Here is a 22,433-nt window from a genome sequence, read left to right as displayed (position 1 = left end):
GTGACCTACCTGACCCAGATTGAAATATAACCTTAAGATCATTAAGATTAACATTCTGACCAAGTTTCATAAAGATGTGGTCAAAATTGTGGTCTCTAGAGTGTTCACTATCTTTTCCTTTGATTTGACCTGGTGACTTAGTTTTTGACCCCACATGACTCAGATTCTAAATCACTGAACAGGATTGACTAAGTAGCTAAGTACTTTAATGGCGCCCTTCAATGTTTAATACAAAAATGTATTTAAAATTGTAATGAATGTTCCATACTGTTGTTTTCTTTTTCACTTTTAATGAAGTCGGAGATCAGTTCATCCAAAATATCCCGAACGATATGGTCACCACAATGTGCATTCTCCCAAAAGATATCATCCAGTATTGGTGACACTACATCGTCACAAACAGATAACTGTCATTGTTGAACAGCAAAATATCCCACTAATTAGTTTGTGCTGCAACAATGTTTATTCTTCAACCCTTTTACATTTTATGGCGTAAAATTGTTTACAAAATATCAAAATAACACCGATCAGCCGACTGAATGGTCCTGTGATTTTTCTGATAAATTGCAACCTTAGGGAATTTTCTAGAGCGGAATAGCAGGGCGCAGCGCCCTGCCCATTTTTAGTGCCGCCCTTCTGCCCGAAATCACCGCCCTTTCGCCTTTCTTCGGCACCCCTTTGCCCTTTTACCACTGCCCCTTTGACCATTAACTAAGTATTTAGAAACAAACTGCCCATCAATCATCTGTCAAAATACCATCCCAAATGATTGTCAATCGATAATCGGTAAGTTATGACACCACCGACTACACAGGTGCTGTGTATTTGCCCTAGGCATGTATGCAGTATTGGTATGCAGACGATGACCAACCAAATCGTAACAAAAAACAATTAGATAGGTCAGCAATTAAAGCAAACTGTAAAACAGATTAAAAAAGGAGAAAAAAAAAACGTCTTAAAACAAAGCCTGCTGCTTATTAAATGCCGATTAATGGCCAGTAATTATCGGCAATTAGCGTGGCACCTCATGTCAATTTTGTTGTTCACAGTTTGATCCCGGCTGAAGATAATAGTCGATCTTTAATTAGTATCACTGCCTTGTTACATTTATTTCATCAAAATACTATTAGATTTCTATGATATTAATTCTGTTTAAAAGAAAAAAAACCACTCGATCTTTTACAGAGCGTAACGGCAATCTCAGAATTTAGCATAGACAGTCAGCGCGTAGAGTAGTTTCCCTTTACCAAAATGACGAAAATCGTAAACAAAGTTATTTTGTTAAATTTGTAGTTGGAAAATTGTCTACACCTTTGTATAATATGCACCCACGATTCGGGGGGTGGGGGGGTTACGGGGTAAAAAAAATTGTGCATTTATACACGAGTATCAACGGTACGTTCAATAATATAATGAATACATGTATAATGACAGATTTGCACCAGAATTATTAAATTATTCAATAGTATCTTTATGGTATATTTCTAATCAAGAAAACTTTCCAGACAAAAATAACGTATGCAAACATAAAACAAACTGCATGTATTTATAAATGATAAGCATGTCATATAGACAAACGGGTATTAATGTTTTTCCTGACATTCAGATTCATTGCAAATCTTTCTGTAGTACCTTACAATGTAGATATTACAACAAAACCATGGAAATCTACCATATGATTTTCGTAGACAAAGGTACGCAATGCGCCCTGCCCCTTTTTAGCAGCACCCTGCCCTTTTTAGAGGTCTAGAAAAATCCCTAAACCTGTTCTGCGGTAATGTATAACAAGTCAGTCAAATCTAGCGTTAAAGTCTCGTACCCGTTCTAGTAATATGGAAAATGCGATACGCAAGCTATTTTTTATGAATTGGGTATTAGGAATTTTACTTGTGTTTCATTACGAACACTGTATGAATTCAATTGGGTTTTCTGCAATTTTAATTGCGTAAATACGCAAATACGCAGCTTATCTGGAGTTCTGCTTTCGATCAAAAGACATTTTGTCTTTCGAACGAGAGACAATGTTTAGATCGAGAGAATGTCTCTCAATCCAGGGGATGTCTTCGACCTGTTTACACGCCATATAAAACCAATAACTTTTAACTGTGTACTGTGATTTAACTTCCATTATTTTGGTCCTTCAAAGTTTTTATGTTTAGATTACCCGTCACAAATATAAGACAATCTGAACGTCAAATTATTTTTACTACAGTAGCCCCAGGGCCCCTAGATTTTGGGCTGGGCCCCTAAATTGTTGGAGAAAATGCCCATATACATAATGTTAAACATTCATTTTTGACAGTCTGGGCACCTAAATAAAAATACTAGTTTATATCCCCTGCCTGTGTCCTATACAACCCAGTTAAAGGACAGACCTTTAGTAAAAAGAACTAAATATTAACCTCAGTAGAAACGTATGAATATCCTAACTATTCCCATTCAAATCAACATATAAAGTGAAAAAATATTATGGAGTGGTTACACAAAGTTTAATATACATTATATTCTAAAAATGTTTCTATAGAAATAAGAAATATTTGGCCTTGAACAAAACCAAAAGTTCATCAGAAATACAAATGACCCAATTGCTATTTCGTACACAAATGTGTAACACTTCACCTGGTTATACATTTGTACCGAACATTAAAGTAAATATTCAGATTTTATTTACCTGCGTTTGTGACTAACTGCCATATTTAATCCGGTTTAATTATTCCAAAGATATTTATTATTTGTGTTCTGTTTTCGATAAATCTCAACTGTTGAAATACTTCCGGGTCACGCGAGTACGTTTGATTCACGTTTTCATTATGTTTACTGGAATCGAATAAAATAAGCTGTTGTCAGAAGTCCTATTAATTGATGAAGTGGTCGCGAGGAACCAAAAAGGTATACATGTGACAGGCGGTTCTAAGCAGATTATCAGAAAATTGGTAAAAAAACAAGGACAAATATCAAACATCACAACATACAATAGACTATCTGATTCGCATTTCAGTTGGTTTTGCCAGTGGTGTGTACGTAGTAGTAACTACTCCTCATCGCTTGTAGAGTCTCTGGATTCTCTCAAGACACAACTCTTCTTCTTCTTCCTTATAATGAGCTGGGATCTTTCTAGAACGTTTAAAGCTCAACATGACTAGGCATGAGTGGTGGCGTGCTTAGTCACAAAAGTTAAAAACTCCCCAGTTAAAATGGTAAAACTATTTACAGTGTCATATCCGATGAAGTGTCAGGTTACCCCGCGAGGAGTGACCTGAAGGCATTCAGCTGGATGCCTTCAGGTCACTGAACTATTTATACAAATCTCGAAATCAGTATCTCTTTCAACATCCATGGAAGGCAACCAAACAAACCTTTTAGTAGGGTCAACCCTCAGCACCTCTAATCATTGTCCTATTCCTAGAGCTATACCTCGATCCACTCCAAACATTAAACAAAAATCCAAGAATAAGAAACAAAGTAAGTTAAACAGGACTGAACGTATCGCTGTCTTCAATATAAATTGTCGTTCAGTCAAAAATAAAATCCCTGGTCTTCTTCTTTCTTCTTCTTTTATAAATAGTAATGGCAAACGTTCAATATTGATACATTATGACCATGCGTGGCGGGTTAAAGAAAGTAAGACTGTCGGTTTCGCTAGCTAGGTTACTCAATCCACATAGTGCTTCCCAACAGTTGTGATAAAAAAGGTGTAAAAACCTAACACCTTTAACCTTAAATTCCCTTAACTGCGAAATATACATATATACATACACATAAACTGTTGTGCAGAAAGGAAGAAGTTAGTAGGGTTAAAACAGGATAAAAGCAAACAGATTTGTACTAGAATTATGGTGTAAACATCAATGTTGCCAATGCTGATTTGAACCTGGAGACTGTTTCAACACTGACTACATAAGATGGTAATTAATGTGTTCCAATGATCAACTGTTCTAAGGAAGAATGATTTTTTTTGTTCCAATGATCAACTGTTCTAAGGAAGAATGATTTTTTTAAATAATCAGCTGTAGAAGATGGAATCTGAAATGCCATTTGACTGTAGTGTCTGGACTGTCTTGAATTGTGTAAGATGTAGCATATTGCTTTGGGTCAACATCTACATGATAATAAACCATTTTATGAAATAAAATTAGTCTACCATATTGTCTTCTAATTTGCAATGTATTCCAATTTAAGTCTTTTATGATATTTGAGACTTGCCCGGGGTCTTGCTATAATTATCTGTTACAAATCTTGCAGCTTGTCTTTGAATGTTTTCTAGTTTATCTATATCCTTCTGATTGTAAGGATCCAATACACTGGAACAGTATTCTAAAGTTGGTCATACAATAGTATAATAAGCAGCTGCCTTGCTAGAACTTTTAGAAGAATTATGTTAAGTTTTAAGAAACCTAAGCTCTGACTAGCTTTATTAGAATCTTTATTTACATGAGGAGACCAAGTTAATTTGATGATACTTACACGTGACTTGATCGACCGACAACAGACAGAGGATGATTGTGCAAAGTGCAGACTGTATTTATAGGTTTCTGGACCTAGAAACATGCAGTATGTGGCATTTGTTTACATTGAATGACATCTTCCATTTCTGCTCCCATAATGATAAACTGTCAAGGTCCCCTTGCAGGTGAGATGAATCATTTTGAGAACGTATAGTCCTATAAACTACACAGTCATCTGCAAATAGGCGTATGCTGGAAGACACATACGCAGGTAGGTCATTTACGTAAAGCAGAAACAGGAGAGGTCCTAAAACTGACCCTTGGGGGACGCCTGATATAACAGGATACGAGCTGGATGTTGCCCCATAGACCACAACTTTTTGAATTGATCTACATCAAGTGATAGACCAATTAAAACCAGGTGTTATCAGTTGTACAGACATATCCTTGTGGATTTTAACATGCCTGACAGAGACTGGACAATTTATTTATTTACTTTCTTGAGTCTAACGTCGCACCGACACAATTATAGGTCACATGACAACTTTTCAGTTTTGAAGGTGGAGGAAGACCCCAGGTGCCCCTCCATGCATAATGTCATCACGAGCGGGCACCTTGGTAGAACCACTGACCTTCCGTGAGCCAGCTGGATGGCTTCCTCACATGAAGAATTCAACGCCCCGAGTGAGGCTCGAGCCCACATCGTTGAGGGGGAAGTAATTTGAAATCAGCGACCTTAACCACTCGGCCACGGAGGCCCAAGATTGGACAAACGAAACACTGAAACCAACTTGCAAACATAAAGACTTGTATGAAAGCTTCCTAAAACAAGAGCTGTCGGACGACAGCAACGCTCGACTATTCAACAGCTTTGTCGATTGAATGAATACGAAAGTCGAAAAAGGGGCATAATTTAGTAAAAAAGCAAAACAGGGTTATGGAACCTGCATAGTGCTTATCAGCTCATGACAGTGGACAAGTGTGTGAAGTTTCAATCCATTCCCATTAGTGGGTACTGAGATACCAGCTTACATATAAGAATTTAACCCAAAACTCCTAAGTTGAAAAAGGGGCATAGTTTTGTAAAATGCGAAGTTGAGTTATTGTCCCTTTGCACTGCATGTCATATCATGACAGTGAACAAGTGTGGGAAGATTCAATCCTTTCCCATTAGTGGATACTGAGATACCAGCTTACATACAAAAACTTAACCAAAAATTTCTATGTTGAAAAAGGGGCAAAATTTTGTAAAAAAGCAAATTAAAATTATGGGACCTACTTTGTGCATGTCAGATCATGACAGTGAACAAGTGTGTGAAGTTTCAATCCATTCCAATTAGTGAGTACTGAGATACCAGCTTACATACAAAACCTTAACCAAAAAATTCTAAGTCGAGAAAGGGGCATAATTTTGTAAAAAAGCAAAACAGAGTTATGGAACCTGTGCAATGTAAGTCAGTTTATCACTGTAAATAAGTGTGTGAAGTTTTAATCCATTCCCACAAGTGGTTACTGAGATACCAGCTTACATACAAAACCTTAACCAAAAATTTTTAAGTAAAAAAAGGGGCATAATTTTGTAAAAAAGCAAAATATAGTTATGGAACCTGTGCAATGTAAGTCAGTTTATCACAGTGAATAAGTGTGTGAAGTTTCAATCCATTCCCACAAGTGGTTGTTGAGATAACAGCTTACATACAAAAACTTAACCAAATCGGAACGCGGACGCCGACGCATGTCAGGGCGTGTCCAATAGTTCTACTATTCTATGAATAGTCGAGCTAAAAATTGTAAATATGAACCTGGAACAAATGGTGAAAATTCCAACAAGAAGTCAAAATACATTTGACCTTTTCATAACAAACATGCCGTCAACTGTACATCAGTTAAAAAACCTTCCAAGTTTGGCAAATTCTGATCACGATATTGTGTTCCAGGAAATACAACTCAACAGAGGACGACCACTCCAGAGCAGAAGAAACATCTTTTGTTATAATAAAGCTGACTCGTCAAAATGAAAAAAAAAAAAACTTTCGAAGTTTGGTGAAAATTTCAAGAAAAATAACTATACAGACCCCGACATTGCCTGGAATGCTTTTAAGGATAAGCTTAACGAGATGTGCTTGGCATTCATCCCGGCAAAAACAACCAAACTGAGACGCGGCCTTCCATGGATAACCCCTGCCATAATACACACAAGGCAATGGGACAAATTGTATTTAATGAATGAAAAGCAACAGATCATCCAAAGTCTCATTCCAATCTAAAAGCCCTTAAAGCGGTTATACATAGAAAATAAATAGCAACTCGTACTGGACATACTTAGAATCGATCATCTTTGAAGAGGACTCTGAACCAGGCAGGAACAAAATGTTTTATAGTTTTATTAAACATAATAAATCTGAAATTTGTGGAGTATCACCATTATTTTAAAGAGTGAAGGTATTACACATACTGATCCTGCAAAAAAGGCTTATATCCTAAATGAGTAATTAGAATCGGTCTTCTCACGTCGCGAACCCCTTAGTCTAAAACAGATCTGTAAAAATTTGACGAATTCTCCAACTTCCATGTCCCCAGTCAGCATGCCAGTTGAGGGTCTCAGTCCAAACAAAGCTTCAGGCCAAGACCAGATATTACATCGCGTCCTCAAAGAACTTCACACTAATAATTATTATAAAACGGGTTGGAGTGGTTATGTGAAATGAACATCGCAACCCGTTTTGTTATAAAGTTGCAAAATTGTAATGATGTTTTATGTAATAAAATATTTTGGTATTGGTATTGGTAATACAATTTCTGAGTGTATGTAAACGCATTTGTGTCATATTTCTAAGGTTCACTATGTGAATAAAAGTGAAGGAGGTGAAGATTTCTTACTTTTGACTATTTGGCTTTTACTAATCATATATAATTACAATCTGCAACTTTATTAATAAACAGGTTGTGATGTCTATTTCACTTGTAATAAGCACTTCAACCTGTTTGGTACTAATGATAATAATTTCAATGATTTAATGGACGTTCACGTTGATCTGCTAACTACTTGCCTTCTTTTACTTATCAAACATTGTAACAGTTTTTAATATATACGTGAAAGGGGAGACATTTTTGGCTTTGGAACTACACAGTTTAAGGTTTCTATGGATAATTTCCCATTAAAATCCTAAAATCTCGAGAGTGTCATTTTTCCTGATCACTACTGCCATATTGTCAATTGATATTTCTTTCACTGATAAGTTTCATAGGTTTAAATGAGAAAAAAATTGTATTATATAAATTCTGAATAGCTTTTGCAGATATCTCCTATAAAATAAAAGACAGGATCTGTATACAGACTACCAAAATTTAGTTGTTACATTTACACAGAAGGGTAAAATCCATTCACGCGAACGAAGTCGGTCAAAACTTGTTTTCGTGAATCAGGCGTGCCTAACTGACCGCGTAAAATTACTTTTAAATAAAGTCATGACAGTGAAGGTTAACTTACACACCAGCAGGAAGGTCTAATACCCGTATCAGTTGTTCCAGACACCAGTAAATAGTATTCCCTATATATTCCATATAAACTGACTTTCTTTAAAGAGCTACCAAACATAGCTAGACCCATTTCAGAGAACAAATCCTTACCTCATTTTAAGGGGACGCATACTTTGAAATTAGAAAAAAGTGGGTGGGGTATTATAAAATTTACCTGCAAAAAAGTACAAGGTTTTGGTAAATGAAATGAATACTGTTTCAACTGTTATAAGTACACAAAGGATTGCTCACTAAAATAAAAATGAGAAAAACTGAAACAAGAAAGTTATTGTTGAATTACATAAGACTTCTTGTGTACATTCAAAGTCAACAATTAAGACTTTTTGGTGCGAAAATAATAGTGCTTCACTTTGTCCAAACATTTATCAATGTCCTACAGATTCTAATTTAAAGAAAGAATGTGAAATAAGTTCACTGTCTTGCTTTTCATTTGGCATATGTGAGCTAAAACACATTATTTAGTTTGTTTACAAAGTAGTGCATAAGAAAAGATACGGTGGTCAAGGAATGCCACATTACAAAACTAAAAGAGTATATTCCCCTTAATACATTAAACATTTATCATTACAGAAGTCTAGTGGCTTACAATAAAGGCCTAGAAATGTTGCCATTATTAATTTTTAACTTGGTATTCATGAATTGCAATGCACTTAAATATCAAAACACATTCAACAAACTTTTGAAAATGTACTGTCTTAAAAATCCCTAAAATAAGGTATGAAATTTTGTTGAGAGGTCCAATCAATGTGTATATGTGCAAAAGCAACATTCTAATCTTGTTCACAGAAGTTACTAATACACAGCAGGAATGTCAATGATCAAAACTGGACGAATATACAGTTATCCTCATTTTAATGTCATTTATAATTTGTCCTTGAATTCTCCACCATACTTTTCATAACTCTGTTTGCACGAGTTGCACGAGAATGCTGTCATTCACGTAAAAAAATGGGGTCAAATAAGTTGTAAATGCAATATCATGTAAACGTAGTTAATGGATTATGCAGTTCAAGATAAACTTTATCTCATAACATAACGAACATGTATAATGTTGTAACAACAACTTTACTTACACTAATTTAAGTAGCAGTCGGTTTATAAGTGACTTTATCGATTCATTTTGTGTTTTGTTATTGTTGTCAAAAGTATAACGGAAGTGCCTCACAACTGAAGCGGAAACCAGTTTGATGCGCAAAGTAGTCCACTGTAGGTAATATTTTTTGACAAATGTCCACAGAAATTAATAATTTTCTAATATTAAAGAAGAATATCTGAATAGGATTCATTATTTGATAAGAAATTATAATCATCGACATGTTTTTTTTAAAAAGCGTACACGTGCTGACACCTAAGTTGTCTCCCGTTGTTTATTAGAGTTACCTTTCGTCCGGCGCAGTAATACATTTGCAGTGAATCGCCGAGAAGTCGTGGGAAAATTAAAAACCATGTAAACAAACTAAAATTAACCACCTTTTCAAGATGAATTTCAAGTGATCGGCATTATGCATTTAACCCGCCTGACCTGTGTAGCATCTTAGATATCTGTTCTAAGGTATTCATTGTGTAGAATGTCATGTTATGCCCTTGCAATGCTAATCCCACTCTGATTTTTTTGTTTACATTTTTTATCAATGAGAAATATGGCGTCCATCCCGAGATGAACTGACGTGGCGTTAAATTTTTACATGTTTAAGCAAACCTGGTGTGTTAGAAAGAAAATCTCATCCCTTCAACATTATTTGGAACACTGTTATTGTAAAAAACCAGTTTTTTCCTTATACAAAAGCTTAATATTTTGTGTTGAATGTACTTTCACAAACACCTCTGTTTTCCTATTACATTCATAGTACCACATCCTTATCCACAAAATACTGAATATTACAGGTGTCCATCAGTATTATATCAGTTTAGGAATATGTTTTTTATTTTCCCACCATCGATTTCTTGAATATGCACCCCTTCCGCATTGCTGTATGAACTGTGAATGTAGCAATATGCGTCCCCTTAAAGAGTTATGATAAAACTGATATAAAATGAAGAGAAAAGAAGGGGTCATGCATCTTCTAAGAGAGATTTCTCTTTTCACATTTGCTTACTGTAAAATCACATCAAAATCACACTGCTGTGACGTGGAAGTACTATTCATACTAAAACTGAGTTTCACTTCACCAAATACAACCTCCTCTCCCATTTTTCCTACCAAAATGTCAAAAATACATCCACAATGAAACTTAAACAGAAACCAGCTTTAATTAAACCTCTGTGGCCATGTAAAGTGAAAAATTAGTGTTCAACAAGAGTGCCAGAATGTCACAATATACGCCCGTCACAGCAAACTTCTTTACACTAGCACCTGTATTTGCAAATGGAATTTTAATTTTGTGGTTGTTTACAATGTTTTTTTAGTAATTATTGTATTTTTTTGTTTTTTTTTTAATCTACAAAAAACTCCTTACCAGGTAGAGATACCTTAAAATACACCTAAAATTTGAAAGTAACATCTATGTTGTACCACAGAAAAGTGGTCTTGGTTTTTCCCTACGGTCAGTTTAAAAAAAAGTTACAATGTAAGTTATTTATAGTAACAAGTAAGGGAAGTTAATATTAAAATAAAAAAAATAAAAAATAAAAAATATAAGTCCACATAAAAATCTTACCAAGTAGAAATAGGTCAAAATACACCTCAGAATTGGATGAAACATGCATGTTGTACTACAGAAAAGTGATCTCGATTTTTCCCTACGACTAGTAATGAAAAAGTTACAATATAAGCTATTTATAGTAACAACAAAGGGAAGTAATTCTACAGAAGGGACCTGCGCATGACACTCCGTCTCATGATGGTGTACAATTGTGCCAAGTTACATCAAAATCCCTCTATGCATGAAGAAGAAATGCTCCGGCAAAGTCATTCTTGTATCTGACCTTTGGCCTCTAAGGGTGACCTTGACCTTAGACCTAAGGTCCTGGTTCTTGCACATGACACTCCGTCTTGTGGTGGTGAACATTTGTGCCAAGTTGCATCAAAATCCCTCCATGAATGAAGAAAAAATGCTCCGAACAAAGTTTTCATTCTTGTATCCTTTGACCTCTAAGTGTGACCTTGACCTTAGAGCTAGGGACTAGTTCTTGCGCATGACACTACGTCTCCTGGTGGTGAACATTTGTGCCAAGTTATATCAAAATCCCTCAATGCATGAAGAAGAAATGCTCCGGACAAAATTTTCATTCTTGTATCATTTGACCTCTAAGTGTGACATTGATCTTAGAGCTAGGGACCTGGTTCTTGCGCATGACACTCCGCCTCATGATGCTGAACAATTGTGCCATGCTACATCAAAATCCTTTCATGCATGAAGAAGATATGCTCCACACAAAGTCATTATTGAATTTGACCTTTGACCTCTAAGTGTGACCTTGACCTTAGACCTAGGGACCTGGTTCTTGCGCATGACACTCCGTCTCATGATGGTGAACAATTGTGCCAAGTTTCATCAAAATCCCTCCAAGCATGAAGAAGATATGCTCCGGACAAAGTCTGTGGATGCCGCCCGCCCGCCCATCCGCCCATCCGCCCGCAAGGGCGTTCCCATAATACGTCCCATTTTTCAAACGGGCGTATAAAAACCTGTCCGCCATTACGCGACCATGCTGGTTCCTTTACTATAGTTAGGCCTGAAGACAATAAACTTTGTTATCTTTCAGCAGTCAAGGGCATATATAAATCAGGTGGCAGGGGTACATACGGTGTTCCGTTTGGACAATCATGACTTTTTACTGAATATCCTAAACCGCGATGCACGATGTCGATTAGCCTTACTAATTTATTTGGCTTATCGGGATGACTTATTTTTTGATCTGATATTTTTTTTGAAATGTATATATCACTTTTGCAAACGAAACATGAGTTTACTTTAGCGATTACATTAACTTAGATGAGTAAAAGAGATAAATCATTTAAAGATAACCAATATCTGACATAATTTATTGATCCTCAATTCTTACTGAGAGACATAAAAACGATAAATAGCATGAAACATGAAAATGAGGATTTCCTTTATATAAACAAAGTGCATTGATCAATGGAAGTAGGTAAAACTAGTTTTCAAGAAAAATAATCTGCAATGCTATAAATATTTAAACATGTTTAATATCAGAAAATAGAATTTGCGCATAGAACGGGAAACCAAGTTTGCGAATATTTGATGAAACTGAATTCTTTTTAACTTTTTGACGCAATTTTAGTGTCCTTTTTTCAATTGAACATCGTAGTTATACCAACTTGGGGATTAAGAAATGGTTTCGGAGTCTGAAATGTTTTTAGTTGCTGAGACGCTATATGGTTTCATCATAACAGGTATATTAAGAAGCAACACAAAATCTGAATTAGATATTTTTTTCTCGTTCCATCTACTTAATATTATTTATCATATACCTATATAAATTCTGTAAAAAATCAGCTTGTTTTTCACAATTAAATATGAACAGGCAGAAAGAAAATCCGTATTGTACCTTTAAAATTCCGTATTGTACCTTTCGTATTGTATGCTGCGGACTGCTTTCATTAATATGCATGACCTAACACAGTTCTATAAATAGCGCACATAAAAAAATCACTTACGATAAACATTTAAGATTTCGTCCAATAACAAAACAACAATTAAAAAGGTAGAGGTATATAATTAAAGGGTCATTATGACAGTAGCTCGATCTGGGATGCTGTAATCGGCTCGAGTGAATGTTTGCCAGATCGGATCTCACGTGGCGCGCAGATCGAAGAACTTGGCTGTTGACGTCGCTGCTGATAATTTTTCACCCATATACAAATGATCCCATAACTCATAAATGAATGTGCGATATTTTGCCATTAGCTCACCGACCGTTGATATAATGTGAATTTCAGATAGTTCATGCATATGCAGGGCAACTAAACCGTAGATTGCAAAACCTTCAAGCCATCCAAGAACTCATTTTCTAAAATTATATTCTAGCATGTATCCAGACTTAAAAAGTCTTATTCAATTTAATATTTGTAAGTTGTTTCGGTCAACATAAATAATACCTACCATGAACACAATCCAATGTTATTTTCGGTCAGAAATTGCAAATTATTTGTCTGATACACCGTACATTATTTAACCTTAAAGACCCACCACGACCTACTGGCCTACTTTTTTCACCCACAAAAACTTCATGAAAATCATTCTTTTAATACAGCTATACTACAAGTTTTCAGGTGGACAATCTAGGCCAATCCTGAATAAATGTGTTTTCGCAACTTCATCTGTAAACTTATTCAGTCAATCTCTTTTCAGCAGTTTTATTAACATAGATAATAACTATCTTACACTGTAGAAACAAAATGTGATGGAAATTTAACTATATACACTGATTTCTGTACATATTGCTCTATTAATTCAATAAAATGTTAAGACATTAAACACATTGACTTGGCCTAATATATGTCACTGTCAGTTTGTAACTAAATACTTGTATATCTCAATTTTTTCAAGCAAATCATGTATAATTACCATCATGGAAATACAAAAGAATACAGTTATTTTGTGGCGCGTCTTTAATTTACACACAACGAAAGTTGGAATTCACGAAATACCCGTTCTTGTACATACCTATAAATCCACGTGACTAAAATGTAAACAAATATATACAAGTAATTGTTTTCATTTTCATGGAAACGATCGAACTGTGCTGATGCAGAACGTGTAAACATGTTAAGACACGACCCGTTTTGGTCTTAGAGTGCTTGGAGGAACATAGTAAGCAATTGTTTATTTATTGTACTAACTATGTTCTAGTAACCTTTGAAACTGATGTTGAGGACAAGGCAGGTTTGTGACACATTGCGGTATATTGCTGATAGGTCCAAAATTTATTCTTAAACTATTTGTATAAATTCTTGGTTACTTATCTAAATACAGTAAGGTTATGTAAATTTTAGAATATATAAAAATTACAATATATAAAACATATTCTAGAAGAAATCCCGATCTTTCATCATTTGTTTTGTCCGCGCATGTTTACAACTTTCTCGTCAGAACCTCGTCATATCCGTGAACCTGTGCAAAGTGCATAATTTTGATGACCCATCGGTTTTATTCGTAAATCGGACAGTGATAAATTGTTATTAAGATTATAAAGTGAAACGTATTATTCAACAAGGAAGTCAAAGGTAAAAACACCTCTGAAACGACTATGCAACAGCGTTACAGTTTTATTCCGACAAAACAATGATTGATCAAGTGCTGGTAGATAGAGACTTTGTTGAAAAAAGTATCTTCTTTTACAACAATAGATTAATCTCTCGTGTTAACGTCAGATCATTTACACTTTGCCTCCTCAATTTCCGTTGATAATACATCGTCACGGCAAGAAAGGGTTCTTGCATACCGAAAAACGTTAGCTTGGATGAAAGCAGACGATACATGGAATGTATTGGCCCTCTCAGTTTAATGTGCGGTGAAACTCCAGATAATATATCTGAGATTGTAACAAACGCTGTGAATAAAGCGGCTAAAAAGTGCATTCCCTAGCGAAACCATATTGGTCAAGCAATGTTAAAAATGCTCATCGCCGTGACCTATAATTTCAACGTAGCAAAGCAATCTTACATTGATTACAAAAATGCAAAAAAAAAATAACGACGTTAAGACGTATACAGAGGTTAGAATCTAAAAAATATACAGACAAAGTACATAGAGACCACGACGAGGCTGCAGGCCTTGACTATCGGCTTTTCTGGAAAAAGCTTAGGCGTAACAGAAAAGGCTCATTCCAGTCTTGTACAAAATTTATAATAAATAACCAGACATTTAGCCCCGAATCTGAAATCCTTAATGGGTTTGCTACCTACTTTAAGAAGGTGTTTAAGTCTGACGATGGTAATATATCACAAAATGATATACAATTGAAACAGTCACTGTTAAATATACTTGGACAGCAAAACCATTGTCTTAAACTTGACGATGGAATTTTAACTGAGGAAGTCGAGGCTGTTATGAAAACTCTTAAACAGAGAAAAGCTCATTTGAATGATAACATCCAAAAATCGAGCACATTATCTATGGTGGAACAGCTTTATCAAGGCAATGGTAGTTCTTTTTAACAGCATCCTTTCTTATGTTTTTATACCAGATGGCTGGAAAACAAACATACTTGTTACCTTAAATGAGCAGTGATAGAAATCATTTCTAATATTAAAAGATGTAGGGAATCACAGGAAAACGTACGACCGGCTGTGTAATGTGATACTAAATGAAATGAACAATAAAACGAATAAACGTTTTAAGAATAAGAAACCGTACTGGATAGAGGATTTGACTAGTCTGTGGAAAGGTATGCGGACTTAAGAAGATCAGCAGGCGAAAAGAGGAAGAAATGCGTCAAATGTACATTGCAGCAAGAAATATATTTGACAAAACAGCGGTGTTACATAATGTCAGCTGGCGTTGGAAATGAAAGTATGTCTACCAGTAATCCGAATGATTTCTTGGATAAAATTAAAAATCCAGGACCAAGAAATAATAAAAGTATACCAACTAGAGGTTACTGATTCTTCAGGAATAATATCCAATGAGGAAACCGATGTTTTCGAGAGGTGGCGACTGGACTTCGAACCTGTACAATGGCGTAGGTGATGATGAGTTTAATAATGAACATTACAGAAATGCTGACATACATAAACGTTTACTAGAGGACAATGTAAATGATCCATTGTATATTTCAAACGAAAATATGAACTGCAATAATTATATTACAATAGATGAAATCTCAAACATAATCATGCACGCAAAATCAAGGTCAACCAGTGGATACGATCAAATTCCGTACTGCGTATTGAAATTTCCGGCAATAATTATTTAATCCGGGTAATAATAAATACAGACAAAGCAAAGTGCATACACTTCCGGTCCCAACAAACAGACATTATTTTCAGTATCGGGAATAATATACTTGAAACTGTAGACACGTATAAATAAGGATTAAATTTTCACTGCAAATGTGACCTTTCTTACAATTGCAATACACTAGAGAAAGGTGCAGACAGTTGTCTCATATCAAAGAGACATAGACTGAAGGATTTCGGATTTAAGTCTTATGAAAAGTTGTATGAATCTTGCATAGTTCCCATTTTAGACTACAGTGCATCAGTCTGGGGTTTTGAAAACTCACATGCTATTGACAATATACAAAATCGTGCTCTCCGTTACTTTTTTGGTGTACACAGATTCGCGCCAACTCTCACCTTACTTGGCGACACAGGTTGTCTCCTGAGTAGTTATCAACGATGGATTCCTATGTTAAGATATTGAAACAGACTTATATGCTTAGACGAAATTTGGAGTTAGACAATTTTACACAAATTTATGGTCACGCAGCGTAAGAAATGTGTCTAAACTGCGGACATATACTTGTTTTGAAGACGCATTTAATACTGAACACTACTTAAAATTAAATCTACAGAAAAATGAAAGTGAATTACTGGCACAATTCAGGTGTGGTATTTTACCACTGCGAGTAGAAACTGGACGCTATGTGGGAGAAGTCCCAGAACAGAGATTCTTTAAATTTTGCGATACAAATATGATCGAAGATGAAACACAATTCCATGTTGTCTGCCTTTCTATTGTAGAATTAGAATGTTTTAACGATACCTACTCTGATCAATATAATGCAATGTCTTCAGAATGTAAACTAAGACATTTAATGAGTAATAGTCCGAGAAAAATTGCAAAGTATCTTGTAGAAGCATATTTAAAAAAGGCAAACAAAAAATCACTGTACATGTAGTTATTTTGCATCTAACGGAGTGAACAATTTAAATTATTATCAATTTTCCTGTATTATTTGATATCTAATCACCAATGCATTTCTGATGCATACAATTGTTGCCGTGATTATTTCCGTGTTATTTTGTTTTTGGATGTGTACTAAAGTTTGCCAGAAATATAACGGTGTCCTTAATCAGTACTTTTATCATGTGAAATTATATAAGCTTTATGTCTGAAAGTGACGTATAGGCCCATTTGGACGGGTGTAATTATTGTATGTTTTGTATTGTCATGTTACATGTAAATCATTATGCACAGGTCACTATAAAAGAATTACTTACTTACTTCTAAAGATTTATAATTCAGGCAGGTTTGGTTTTCCCGTAACAAATGCTTTTCAATTTTGAATAAAAATGCGTAAAAACTCATTGTTACGTATTTCCATAAGTTATGATTACTCAGTAACTAAGTTTCAATGTCTTAAGAAATACAGTAATTATTTTCTTATACATGTACATGTATCTAAAAAACTCCTTTTTTTTTTTTGTTGTACGATCTGGAGGTCAGTGCTTATTTTTAATAATCTCATGCATTAAGCTATCGACATAAAAAATACAAAATACAACATTCATATACTGCTTTTCATAGTTTTAATCATGGTTAGGGCATTTTAATTAAACATGAAAACAATGTATATAGCTCTTTCTTCCTAGATATTTACTGACGTCCCATTCTTTAACTTTTAAACCACCAAGAGCATTTCATATATTAAAACAATCTCATCCGTTGTGCCATTAATTAAATATAGCTTATCTACTTTATTGAAAACATAGTTTTGGCCCCGCTTAATTTCGGAGATGAACGTAAATTTAAGGAAGAAAACGATCAATGCTACAAGATTATAGATTTTTCAAATAAGGCTTACCAGCAGACGCGTTTTGTACAGATAGTTCCATAAAAATAGACGTAATTTGTTGTTTTTCTTTTACATTTGAAAATGCCACATTTTCTTTCATTTTATCTGTCAGAAGATTTTTTTCTTCAAAATAACGGTAGTATGTACTTTTCTCCGACCTGAGTGATAAATAGAGCTTTTGATTTTGTCAATGTTATCAGGCCGAGGTTAGTATGGGCTGGAAGGTGTGAGGTTCACCGAACCCCTTTCCACCCATTTTTGCAGAGATGGAGGATGTCACCAACTTAGGCCGGGCAATTAAAGTTACTGAAGCATATAAGATATCTTTGATGTGACTTACTAGTCACCAATTCTATAATAAGTACGCACTAGGTCAAATGTGACGGTGCTTTTTCAAAATTCCAAAATAAACATATCACACGATATCTAAAATTGTAAATAAAATCTTCAAAAAAGATACTTTGGAAGCTTCATGGAAATTTTAATATGATGTTCAAACTAAAAAATGAATAAATCGTAAGATCTGCATCGTATCAATGGCTAGAATTACTGTTGGTATTTATTTACTTAAGGAAGATACATGTACCTAATATATCTCAATTCCATGTATGTATTCTGGAACATTTTTATATTCTTTATATAATCGAAAATAAACCATGCGCAGAAATCAACAACCTTAATGAACAATAAACTTGAATTTCACAAAAAAAATTGAGATCATGGTCTAAAAACAAATAATGTGAGTGTAGAAAACCACCTCCCCTACCAGTACTATCACCCCCACAATTTGCATTTGGCCGCTTCGGTCATACATCCTCAACCCCTTTGAATTTGTTAAAGAAACACTTTAAATCTTAGTTGTAAAAATAACAATTTTAAGATGATATTTATCGTTGAAATACGGAATATATTGATCGCCATTTCGATATAACTAAAAAAACAAAGGGAGGTGTGTGTGTGTGTGCGTGCGTGCGTGCGTGCGTGCGTGCGTGCGTGCGTGCGTGCGTGCCTGCCAGCGTGGGTGGGTGGGTGTGCGTGTGTGTGTGCGTGCGTGTGTTTGTGTGTGTGTGTGTTGAGGGGAGGGTTGTATTATTTAGCATTGAGGACTTTGTAGGTGTGTTTAAGTGGTTGGAGTTGGGAAGGGGATGTACGTCCGATGGGATGGAATCTGTAGCCCCGTCGAAAATATTTGGTTTTTGATTTTTTTATATCCATTAACGGAAATGAAATATCTAGTACGCTTGATTAAACGTTTTATTTTTCGGCGACGCCGTCTAAATTCGTATTTGTTTACCTATGCCACGTGACTTCAGTTTGCAAATCAAACTACTTGATAACGCATTATAGATAATTTATCAAAATGGAAGATTTATGCAACACTCTGCCTGATTGGACGAGAGTGTCAATTTCGTTCACTCTGCTGATTGTGCTACGCTGAGTGAAATGTAGACAAAGCGTTTATCCTAAACGACGCTGTTCACAGTTTTAAAGCTAACTTTGGCTCAGTATATTTAGCAAGAATATTGATATATCTCAAAATGATAAGTAAGTTTAATAAACATGATAAAAACCTGTTCAAATACCAACATATATCAAATTAAAGAAAGAGCTGAAAACGGTCTGCGTATCACATGAATAAGGGTGTGATAAGAGTCTTTTATGTAGAGAAGTGCGTTTTAAAAGATTTTCCTTGTTACAATTGTTGTCTGCATATGAAAAGGTTTCTTGCTTTTGTAACTTATTGAGATTGCATATTAAAATGAATACTTGTTTGCTTTGATATATTTGTTATAAATTATTTAACTGATTTATTATATATGAATATTTTTCTTTAGTATGGTATGCAAATATTGAACTCGGTTGAAATCTGTTTTATTAGATGTATGCTATATAATGATTGAATCTCATTTCACTGAAATGAAGGTACGCTGCATACAGTTTATCTATGTGATATAACTACGGTCAAACTTTGCTTATGAAACAGAAATATTGAAATAATTACATTTGTATGTTTTGCTTGACATTCACTTTTTTATAGGTGTGACGTCATTGTCCAAAGATTTATAAATAGCGAATATGCATTTGTTAAAGCGGGATCAGTTGGCCTATTTTAGAAATAAATAAAAATAATAGATAAAAAAATCCTTTAATTTTTTCTCATGTATTCTAATAAAACTTGATTTGTAGCATCTTTATTAGGCCCGCAGCCAACTTTGTTCAGCTGGGACATTTGACCCCTTTTAGGGGCTGCTAGAGCTAAAACTAGAAATGCCTTTATACAGCGTCTCATGAACAGCTTGGTGGATCTTTGTCATACTTGGTCTGGGGCATCATTATAAGGTCCTCTTCCAAATTTATTTATATAGGATCTTGGGCCCTATTAGGGACCACTATAGCTAAAAGTAGATATGCCTTTCTTCGCATTAACCACTAAAATGTAATGGATTTTTTATCAAACTCAATGTGTAACAATATTGTAAGGTCTCCTGCTATTTTGTTACAAATGGGGATAAGGGGCCAATTTAGCTAAAAATATAAACACGTTTAATGACCTCTTTTCATGAACCGCTTTATGAATCTTCATCAAACTACTGCTGTAATTATTCGTCTAAAGATAAACGAAACAAAATTGCAACCCTACGAAACCTTTGCGAAAAATTAAGAGAGAACCATTTAAATTGTTAAAGTGCGGTGTTTATTTTTGCAATTTGAAAAATGTTAGATGAAAGATGAATGTTAGATAAAAAATGCATAAACTTCTTTCCTTATTACAATTCGCCGACCATCATTTTTAAAGATATTTCTTGTTAAATTTAACAATTAATGATATTATCATGTAAGCTAATTGTGATGCGTAGTTACTTCTGTCAGATCATGTTATGACATGTCCATAAAACATAAGCTTTAAATTGATTGATAATATAATTTTCAAATTTGTCTGGAGAATAGTTTATTACCCGTTCATTACGAAAACATTACTATCTGTTATTAAATTGATTTAATCCTGTTGTCAACGATTACTCTTTGATATGAAGTTATTACAATAACAATTTCAACATATAAACCGAAAGTACAAGTGCTAAAGGAATTATGACCGGTAAGAAGGCTTTGCTTTACATTTGCCAGCGCTGTGTTGCAAAGCCTATTCTTTAGCAACGTTGTCTTTAGCCGGGTAACCATAAAGACAAAAAAAGTTTTGTGTAGGAGTTTGGGCTTGGGCGCAATGTTTACAAATAAATGTCTCGATGTTTTTTGACATACTTTTGCCCATTTTCCCTGTAAATATGACATTTCTTGTAAAGGCTTTTTAATGTAGATATGTCTATTTACCAAAATCTGATGGTTCAACTTAACTGCCCACTATTTCTGACCATTTTTAGCGCGACTATTCAAAGAATAGGTAGAGCTATTGGACTCACACGTGCACCGGCGCCCCGATTTGGTTAAGTTTTTATATGTAAGCTGGTATCTCCGTAACCACTTGTGGGAATGGATTGAAACTTCACACACTTACTAGTATTCACTGTGATCGGTTGACTTACACTGCACAGATCCCGTATCTCCATTTTGCTTTAATACAAAATTATGCCCCCTTTTAGGCTTTTATATTCATTCAGTTGACAAGACTGTTGAATAGTCGAGCGTTGCTGTCCTGCTACAGCTCTTGTTTTTTTACAGTAAGCCCCTTTTTGGTAGTGAAAACAAATTAAACACATTTCGAGGGGTGAATGCGACAAAGTGCTAAGTGCATTTCATGAAATTTTACAGGAGAAGGAAAAAACATTCCTGTTGCTTTATAATTCTGGAAGCTGTTGTAATATTTTTAAATCTGATTAAAAACAACTTTATTTTTTTAAATCTAGTGGAATTTTTAAAGAAATGTCCGACAGAAAAGAATTTTTAATCAAAATGTCACTTAGAACTTTGTCGCACTCCAAATAGATACAAATTTGCAAAAAGGTAAGCGCGACAAAATTCTAAGTGATTTTATATTTTATTATTAAAGGGACATAAAATTCATCTTTTTGTACCAAGTTTTTTGTAGTGTTTGAAATCATTGAATAAAATGAACCTTACTAAAACCATGTCACTTAAAACTTTTTCGCAGTCATTTTTGTTTACTATTATAAAACTTTGTGACATCGAAAAGAGCCTAAGTGACATTATAAGTGAGCCCTTACAATGTATAGGTCATCCAAAGTTTTTGCTTTTGAGCTTATTTTTCTTTAGAAGGAAATATTTGTCATGTATCTATTAAAACAACATGGTGTTTGATGGCTGGACACAAGAAGTAGGCCCTTTAATTTCTTTCACAGTAATCAAAAGTAGTGTTCACTGTACAGAGCATAGCATAACGAATGAAACTGCTTTATCTGCTGATGATCTTTTCAATAATACATGAAAATATTTATCTCTCTAGGAAACAACAAATAATTGTTTTCCATTTTATTTATTTAAAGCTTTTAAACTTCAGTAATTTCTCAGACTCACAATTACACTGAACAAAAATGGCTAGCCAATCATAATGTATCTTTATAAGTTATATTCTTTGGCTTAGTTAGTGTATCAGTTTTAAGAGAATTATAAAAACTGTATTTCAGACATGATATTTTCCTCAGAGTTAAAAATTCATGCATTCTAATATGACACGCAATGCATTATTCATCACAACGTTATTATGTTAACATCATGTCAACATGATATTTAGCACCATATTAAGTGCTTTCAAATTTGATTCAGTAT

General features: G+C 34.6%; 1 protein-coding gene across 3 annotated transcripts in view; it reads right to left on the bottom strand.

The window, feature by feature from the left end:
* The window catches only part of LOC123527848 (hypoxia-inducible factor 1-alpha-like), a 132,272-nt gene that overhangs the window by 93,372 nt on the left and 16,467 nt on the right, over positions 1-22,433 (bottom strand). The window contains exon 1 of one of the 3 annotated variants that reach the window (XM_045307560.2): positions 2,672-2,830. The exons of the other annotated variants lie outside the window; for them this stretch is intronic. Coding sequence (XP_045163495.1) covers positions 2,672-2,694 — 23 coding nt within the window. The 5' untranslated portion in view covers positions 2,695-2,830. Of the gene's footprint in view, positions 1-2,671; positions 2,831-22,433 lie in introns of those variants that run through there. 3 annotated transcript variants of the gene reach the window in all.

Source organism: Mercenaria mercenaria, chromosome 1 (assembly GCF_021730395.1).
Source record: "Mercenaria mercenaria strain notata chromosome 1, MADL_Memer_1, whole genome shotgun sequence".
Taxonomy (NCBI): domain Eukaryota; kingdom Metazoa; phylum Mollusca; class Bivalvia; order Venerida; family Veneridae; genus Mercenaria; species Mercenaria mercenaria.
Note: the sequence above shows the minus strand (reverse complement) of the source record. Positions and strands in the feature narration are given on the sequence as shown.